The sequence below is a fragment of the Otolemur garnettii genome, unplaced genomic scaffold (assembly GCF_000181295.1).
Source record: "Otolemur garnettii isolate 467f Iridium unplaced genomic scaffold, OtoGar3 scaffold00187, whole genome shotgun sequence".
In the NCBI taxonomy this organism is placed as follows: Eukaryota; Metazoa; Chordata; class Mammalia; order Primates; family Galagidae; genus Otolemur; species Otolemur garnettii.
Genome location: NW_003852582.1, coordinates 1287962 through 1296755, shown reverse-complemented (window position 1 = coordinate 1296755; position 8794 = coordinate 1287962). Strand labels below are relative to the sequence as shown.

The 8794-nt window shown below is 56.6% G+C and overlaps 1 protein-coding gene across 2 annotated transcripts in view; it reads right to left on the bottom strand.

The window, feature by feature from the left end:
• The window catches only part of GAD1 (glutamate decarboxylase 1), a 42399-nt gene extending 34288 nt beyond the window's left edge, over window positions 1-8111 (bottom strand). The window contains exons 1-3 of one of the 2 annotated variants that reach the window (XM_003800861.2): window positions 7620-8111; window positions 6067-6211; window positions 2663-2725 (exon numbers count right to left, since the gene is read on the bottom strand). In XM_003800861.2, the coding sequence (XP_003800909.1) occupies window positions 2663-2725; window positions 6067-6148 (145 nt within the window). In that variant the 5' untranslated portion in view covers window positions 6149-6211; window positions 7620-8111. Of the gene's footprint in view, window positions 1-2662; window positions 2726-6066; window positions 6212-7615 lie in introns of both variants that reach the window. The other variant, XM_012812082.1, reaches the window with a different exon arrangement.
• Window positions 8112-8794: the final 683 nt, after the last annotated feature.

Genomic DNA, 8794 nt, shown 5'->3' with positions numbered 1-8794 from the left:
TGCCACTAATTCTATGTAGGTCATGCCACCATGCCTGCAGCCACTCTCCAGCTCTTGGCAAGAGCCTGGGTTTCTTCTAGCTGATTACTCTCCCTGGGGTATTCTGCCTCCAGAGCTACCAGTGCCACTGGTCACGGCCTTCCTTGCAGCTTTCCTCCCTGGCTTTGGGAGAATGGAGACAGGAGAATGGGTGGGGGTTGAATCTTGGCAATGACTGAAAATGCTTATGGGGGGCACATAGGGCAATGAATTTGAAATTGGGAAGAGGATCATTAGCTTTTGGGCTCTCTTAAGGCTAAAAGTCAAACCAACCTGGACGGTGTCAGGACAAGAAGATACTCTCCAGGAACATGAAGGTTTGGGATGAAGTGGGAATGGGGGCAGCGAGAGAGATGTAGATCCATGGCCAAAATCAAAGATTACACTCTGTCCTCACTAGATTAAAATGGAAAAGCAGAGCTGGCCCAAAGTATGGGGAAAAAATCCTATGGTTGTTTTTGTATTCTTTCAGGATCAAACCTAATGACAAACTTCCTAACCTGTTGCCCCAAACAGAGAGAATTTTAGCCAAGTGCAATTTTCCCTCCACAGACTATCGGGTCTCTTTCCTCTTGTCACCTATGTTGCAACGTTCAGAAATTAATGTTGGACAATAAATTAGTAGCAGGAAAGAAATTCTCTGAGGATTGTATTCCCCAAGAGCTCTCCCTCAAGACATGGGCTGACAGCCCGAAAGGGAAGTTGATGCCAACTCTGGGCTCCCCATTCTCACACCCAGAGAAGGTCAACTCTTTTCTACACCTTTATACCTTCAGCGAATATCTGGCATGTCCCCAAAGGGTCGCTGAGACTATTTATTCCAGCGGACCCGGAGGGCCTGCAGCCCGCGCAGCCACGGCAGCCTGGGGCTGGCCGGGGGTGGATGAGGGCTGCCTCCACCTCCGCAGGCCCGGGACCACAGGGAAGGCAGCTTTCGTTCAGGACTGGCTGAGTTCTGCTTGTCCGCTGCAGGACAATGACGGCTGCAGAAGCTGAGCACTGTGGCAGCCAAAGGGACCTGGCACGTAACGGGCCATTAAGCGGGGAATGGCGGCAGGGTGGGAGTGAGGGTGGGAATGGAAATGGGGGAGGTCTGAAGGGGGCTATTTATAGAACAAAGCTCTGGGGCGCCTCTTGCCCCAGCGCTGGAGCCTTGGCCTCGGCTCTAGGGCCTCACACAGTGGAGAAAAGGCCACCACCCCCAGGCCGGACTAGGCTTTCCCTGCGAAATGGTTAGATGTCGGGATTGCGCTTATTCTTCCCCACGGTAAAGATCGGATCCGGTGATCAAGGGGACACACAGCTTCAGAACCTGGGGAGGTGGGGGTGCGGGGTGCGCGGCACCTCCAAGGCGGAAAGGGGGCGGTTCCTTAAAGCTGCTAAATGAACCAGTCTCGGCTGGGACTCCAAACTGCCACCACCCACAGGGCCCGGGATAGGGAGGTTGGGAAGATCCGATGTAGACAGCACCCAGTCGCCGACCTGCTCCCAGGGCTCCGGGAGCTGGGGCGGGCTGTGGACGTGTCCTGCACCTACACTGCTATCTCGAGCGCGCTGCGGCTGACGGATGGCTTTTTAATAAGCCCCTCGTTAATCTTCCCCGCTTCTCCACCCTCTGCCCGGGGACATAACGTATTTTTTGGCCCGATAAGGCTAGAGAATTTTAGACGGTGAAATGTAGCAAAGAAAGAAGCAAGTCCTCATTGTTCAGCTGGAGCCGCTCAGCTGTGTCCCTTCGAACAAATCTCCCTTTTTCCTTTAAAAAAATTACATCCCCTGGGCGTTTTCATTTCAGACCCTGGCGTCTCCAGAGAGCAGTTCTTTCTCCTCGCCAGCCCCTCGATCTATTTTCCTTCCTGGCAAATCGTGCCCGACACTCCTCGGTCCTCCCACTACTCCCTGTAGCCCCACCCCGCCCCTGCCTGCCGGGTTTCCCTTCCCTCCTCGCCTTCAAGGATGCGATAAGCTAACCCTAGGCTGCCAGTAACTCGGCCAGGCAGGCCAGCAAGGGCTGCAGGCAGTTCTTTCTTTTGACCTCCAAGGCCCCAAAGGGAAAAAAAAATGAATCCGTTGTGACATCTGAGGGTAAAAAACCTTAAGCCGGGATGCTACTTTCAATGAGCCCAGACCAAGGGTGGAAGTGGGGATGCGGAGAACAACGACGAAGGAGAAGGGAACGAGGGCCATCCCCAGCCCTAGGCAGATACCGCGCCTTTCGTCTGTTCTTCGGGAAAGGCACATTTTTGCACGGCTGGGAGACCGGTGTCCAGAGTGCAGAGCACAGAGCTGCCCAGGTGCCAGGCTAGGAAAGCCGGGTTGCCGCGCGGGGGCGCTTTGCTCCCGCTTCCGAGGCCAACAGGGCACTCGGAATTCCCTAGTCTAGCTGTTGTGAGGGCTGGGGACTCCAGGGCAAAAACAGCTCCTCTCCAGAACTCGTCAAGTTAGGGTGAAGGAGTGACAGGGACTGCAGGAGAGTGTCTTTGCTCGGCCTCCTGGATGCAATTACATTGGAAAAACCAAGAGCCAGGATCCCTTTCTGAGCGCATCTAGCTGTTCCAAACCCACCAGGCCCGCGCGCTGTCCCGCTCCGCCCCGCAGGGCCCCAGCCCTCTCTTTCACTTACCGCAGATCTTGAGTCCCAATTTTCTGGTACATCCATGGGCCACGCCACACCATGTATCATACGCTAGGGTGAAAGAGAGAGGGGCGCGGTCAGGCAGACTGTACGGAAGTGGGTGAATGGCAACGATGTTCTTGGGAGAGGGAGCAGTCTTCCTCACTGCTCCTCATTAAAAGCTCTTTCCTAAAAGGAGCAGGCAGCCGAATTTGTGGGCCAACAGACAGACTCGTGTACCCATCACACTCTCTGCTTCAGGTATGGAACGGTGTCTCCGAAAGGCAGGGCACTCAGAGCCCCGCCGGCCCCCAACTGACTGCCTGGCAGGTGCGCTCCAGGTGGGGCAAAGGATGACCCGCAAAAGGCCAGGCCCTGCCGCTCAAGTTGCCCAACACCCACTGGTCAGGTCCTGCAGACACGATGGGCGACCACAGCAGCCCAGAAAGGGAACACAGAGGCATCTGGGACCTAAACGTCTCATAATTTCTTGGCGGGTCTCCAGCAGAGCGGCAGCTTAAAATAAACTGGCATGAAATGGGGTCGCGGAAGAGTTCAGGAATTAATTGGGTGAAAAATAGTATTTGACTAGATGATCCGGCTCGCATGGCTGCTCTTCAGTCAGACTGGGGAGTCGGGAAGACAATAGAGCGCCTCGGGTTCTCATCCCCGGCCCCTTCTTTCCAACCTGCCCCTCATTAACCCTTCAGATATCTCGTGTCTGGAGCATGCGAAGGCTAATGAAATCAGACACCTTTCCTTTGGGTCCAAACCGCAGACCAAGGGCTGAGAGATTTGCCTTCTCTACCTGCCTTTGGGGTTCAACTTCCAGCAAGGAGGGGGAAAACAACCCCATGCCTGCTGAGCGTGCATTCGGGCTGATGAGGTGGGCCCACCGGGCGATCTCCTTCCGACCCATGCCTGCTAAGCCTGAATTCGGGCTGATAAGGTGGGACCACCGTGCAATCTCCTTCAGATCCGTCAAAGTAAGGCTCCTCCAATCACTCCCATCCTCCAATCCACCCCAGCCCACCCCTCCAGCCGGGCGCGAGTGTTGGCTGTGATAAGAGTGACATCCATTAAATCTGAGGCACAACAGAGCCCCAGCGAGTAGAAGAAACAGCCCAATGCCAAAGAGACAGCTTCAGATGCAGTTCCAGTGGCAGGAAATCGGTTGGAAAGGAAAACCCTAATAATACCTGGAGGATAATGAGCTTTTCTACCCTCCCCCTAAATTGCTTTCAGTTTAAACATATTCTCAAAGAATTCTCATAACCCTGTGAAACAGGAAGGATTTGCTGATTTAAGACATTTGACTCAGAGACATTTAAGACATTGCTCAGAGAGGTTAGGCAAGTTTTCCAAGATCACACAGTGGGGAGGTTGGTCCAGACACTTTGCATTGCCTCTCAAGAACTAGGGGTTACAGTAAAAGAAAGGAAAGGGTGATGGGGAGAGTGAACAAGGACGATCCTTTGATGTAGCCACTGTAGTGGCTCACAACTAGGAGAGCTCCATGTCCTGACCAAGGGTTGCTGAAGCTAGAGGCCAAGTAAGGTTGTGTGCCCTTAGTAAGCTACCTCCCAGGAGACCTTAAAGAGGTAGAGAAGTGGAGTCAGCTGGGCTGGTGAGGATGTGTCTGCAGGGGAGGGTGAGAATGGATAGTGCCTGAGGCGTGTATGTTTAGCCTGGGGTGTGGACCCCAAGACTGGCTGTCGAGAAGAGAGCCTATGGTGGTGTTCCTGGGACCGGGTTGCAGCTTGCTCTCCCAGGGCAGGGCTCTCAGCTCTTTACCTTCACCTCTGTGGCTTCCAGGCTCACCAGTCCACGTGCAGACATGAGGAGTCACTTCTCCACTGGATCTCCCAATCCAGGCTGGGCATTTCCACCCAGTTGCAGTGTGGCCCACAGCCTGGGAGGAGGTGAGTGAACCTAACTGCCGCCCAACCCCGTCAGGTAGCAAAAATGGGCCGGGAAATATGAGGAGGGTCAGAAGAAAAATCTACCAAGGCCAAACAAACAGACAAAAGGCGCGTTTCTTTGGGCCTGCTCCAGTCAACTACGCAGCCAGTAACCAAGGCTCAAGTGCCACTAGGGCTGGCGGCTCTCCCGAGCCCCTCTTTGTTATGTCCGTAATTGTAGCCCTCCTGGGTGGCGGGAAGAGGGAGCTGCAAAGGGATTGGAACGCAGCCTGAGGACTTAAGACAAGGCCTCCTGCCTGGGAGCCAGTCCCAACACCAAAGGGTGGAGGGAGGGCTTTCTGGATGACACTCCCCACCTTCATTGACGAGGACAATTGTTTTGTCAAGCTTACATAAAGTGCCATAAAAGCGCAGCAATAAGCACTCTTTCCAGCCACATCATCCTTCCTAAGCCCCTCCCGTATACAGAATCTGAGACTCTTAACTGTCCCTAGCCGATAGACTTTCGGGGGGTGTGGGTGAGGGGTGGAGGGTGGGGAGTCACTTCACTCCAACAGGGAAAAAGAAAAAACAGTTTCTTCATCCCCCACGCCTCTACCGAAGTAAGAAGTCAATCCAAATTAAAGACATCCGGGAAAGGGGTTGAAGAGCGGAGTTAAAGGTAAGAATGCATAAATCCCCGCCCCCATTTCTTTGGTTTCCGCTTTCTTGTCTCTCCGGGACGTGTCACCTGCTGACAGGTCTTTTTCCCCGGAGAAAAGAAAGGGGTGCTCTCTTCCTCTCTCCCTGACAACCTTCTTGCCCCCTCCCAGTTTCCTGTGTCTCAACCATTCAGGATGCCGCCCACTCCCCTCCCCCCTTTTGTCTCTGAGATGTAATTGTATGAAATTAATTGTATGAAATGTCTAGCCTCGGTCTCAGTTTTATGCACCTTTCCCGCCCCTGGCTTCTCCCTCACTCGTCAATAGCCCGACGCAAATCTAGAGCAATTAGAGACCCTGAGTTTTCTAAAAGCTGCAATTAACGTCGAAATTTCCTTTGATTATAGACTGAGCACAGCGCAGTCCTGTGGGGGGGGAAAGGAGGCGGTCAGATCTCAGCTCAACGAAAGCTGGAGACAGAAAACTCTCTGTTCCCGCTAGGACTCCCGGCTCCTCATACTGCCCCCTGCCCTGACCCTTGTCGTCCCACTCGGCAGAGAAACCACACACACACAACAAAAACACCACATTGGCCGCGCGTCCTTCCCCCCGCCGCGAAGCCCTTAGTGGTCGCCGCTGCGTGTTCCTCGCTCTCGGGTGTCCTGGGAGTCACCTAGCGTCCCTGACAGCCGAATGACCTCTGGCAGGGACCTGGATCAGAGCCCCATTTATTTCCCAGCCTCCATCATCTCTGCGCTCCCCCTTCCCTTTCCGCCAGCGCAGCCTCCCGACGTCCTGGCGTCCCCATCTTCCCCGCAGAGCATTTGATAGAAACAGGGGCGGGACCTACTTGTGGGGCGCAGGTTGGTGGTGTTGGGGTCCGCTCCCGCGGTCGCGGAGGTTGCGGACGAAGATGGGGTCGAAGACGCCATCAGCTAGGTCGTCTCAGAGCCTCTACTGTTCGGGATACTCCACGGGTCCCACGCAGGAACAAGCTGCAAAGAGAAGCGAGAGCTGTGCGGGGAGGGTTTCCGGGGTCCTGCACCCTGGAGGGAGTGAGCGGCCGGGGACGCGGACGCTCCCCTTGAAGTCTCAGCGCGGGAGAGAGAAGGGAGAGGAAGGACAGCGAGCCTGCGGGTCAGAGTGTGCGGGGGGGTGGGGGCGGAGAAGACGTGCGCTCTAGCTTCGGGTCTAGGGCGCTGGCAACGTAGCCCTGGGGCAGACCTGGAGTGCAACGCTGAGGCGAAGGAGGTCCAAGGCCAGTGCAAGACGCGGGGGTATAGGGTCTGGGCTAGGAGCACAAGGGAGCGTTGGGTGCGCGATTTTCCAGCGGAGCCACGACAAGCTCCATTGGGCTCTCTGCAGCCGGCGTGCGGGAAGGCGGGGGGTGGGGAGGGCGCACGGGGCGGGCACGTCTGGTTTGGTGTCTGGTTCCCGTTGTTGTGTCTGGCTAATTCCCTGGAAAGAAGGAGGCTAACTGCTCCCGGAACCCGGGACTGTGGTGAGACAAGGTGAGAAGGAAAAAAGGTCCATTATCTTTACGTTCTCCCTCAGATTTGGCCAGTAAAGAACCACAGTCACCTTGCACTCCAGACAGCCATAAAGCACCGGGTCGGAACCTCGCTAGTCTCCCTCTTGTCTCACCCGGCGAGGGTTCGTCCGAGTTTCGGTGTTTCTCCTCTACCCAGCCTCTGAGGACCCCGGCTTTCTCGCAGTACAGATCCAGAGAGGGTGGGGGAGGTAAGAGAGAGGAAAGAGAGAGGAACGTCACCCGGGAAATGAACTAGCGCCCAGCGCGCAGGAGGTGGCGGACAAAGATCGGTGCGCGGCGCCCCTGCTCGGCGCTGGCGCGAAGGCGTCCGAAGGCCACGGGACAGAAAGAGTGTGGCCCAGTCCGGGAGATCTAAGACCCCGCAGGAAAGGGCTTCCTGGCTACCGCCTCCACATCCTCCCTCAGGCCCCACTCTTAGCCCGGTGCCGGCTCTCGCACAACAACGCCTGCAGCGAGGAGACCACGGTTGCTGGGGATGTAACAGGTTACCGCTTCTAGTCGCGCTTTCAGCAGCCGCTGCCCCAACGCCCTTCGGAGAGACCAGCACTCGCACCCAGGACGCGTAAGAAAAAAAACCTCTCTCTCGTCCCTCTTCAGCAAGAGCCTCAGTCTCTTTGCGTCCCCGCGGCATGAATCCGGAGGACAGAGAGGGGAGCAGCGCGGAGGGCAGGGGTGCCTGTGCAGCGCCCCAGCGGAAAGCCGGGACTTGGGCGGGCGGGAAGCGCTCGGCTCCGGAGGGAGGGTGGAGGGCGCCAAGTGTAGGGGTTGGCAGAAAAGCCGCTGGCTGAGAGACGCAGCTGAACAGCCGAGGCTGGGCGCTGGGAAGTCCGGGTGGTCGCGAGCTTACCCACCTCAGTTCCGCGACTGCGAGCCAGGCACTCCCGCCTTTCTGGTCTGCGCCCAGCAAGCCGCTCGGCTCAACTCGGCCCGGCCCGGCCCTGCCAGGAGTAATCTGCCCGGCGTCACCTCCAGCTGCTTCCTCGCTCTTGTTAGCCCCGTCCCGCACGCGAGCGCCAGGAGGAGAAGAGGGAGATCCGGAGAGGCTGCTGCTCCGCTACGGGGTAGGCGGGGGCGGAGTGGGGAGGCGGGGACCGGCTCGGCGGGGGAATCACGAGGCAGCTGCTAGCGGGGGCAGCTCGTCGGCGGGGCGGCGGGGCTCCTTTGCAGGTGCCTGACTGCCTTTGGAGCTTTAGAGGACTATTATAAATCCAGCTCACGGGTTTGCGCCCAGGGGGGAAAAAAAGTACTATGAGTAATCCAGAACAGAGTCAACACGCTCTGTTTTTTAAAATAGGCAGGGTGTCGGGCGAGAGGAGGGAAAAGATGATGCCTGCGAAGAATTCTGCTTCTCGAGCGTTTCTGCTTCCCTCCCCTCTGTTCCCCACCCCCTCCCAAATCTTGAAGGAAATAAGAGCAGTGGTTTGACTAAATCCTTTTTCCTTCTCTGTAACCCCACATCTGCGACCCCGCAACGTTTCCTTGAGCGAAAGCGCCCTTTGGATCGTGTCCTCGCTGGCTCTCTACAGAGCTTGGATTGCTGGAAAGGCAAAGGAGGCACAGACGAGGGGGGACTATACAGAGCGTGGAAGACTGTCCATCTCCTTTCTCCCGTTTCCTCATCCAGCTCTGGGCCCTCCCCAAAGTACCACACCTGGCACAGCATTGGCAGTGCCCGCCCAGAGAGAAAGGCCCCGCTTCCCCTTCGCCATGCGCTCCCTCATAGCTCTGGCTCCCTTGGAGATGGGGAAAGAAGTCTTGATTGATCACGTCTGAAGGTTAATAACACGCCTGAGCGCCGTTCCGCACGCATGAGGAGCCTGAGCACATAGGTGGCCTGGGAGGGGCAGAATGGCCCTCCTCGCCCCTACTACCTCACTCCCTCTTCGATTTCAAGCCTTTTAATGATTCCTTCTCCAATATTTAAACACATTTAATGAGTTGCTGCGACGGGAAAAGCCCCTCGCAGTAACAAGGCGTTGATGGGGAAAGTCCCACCAGAGGGCGCCAACGGCGCAGAGACCGAGAG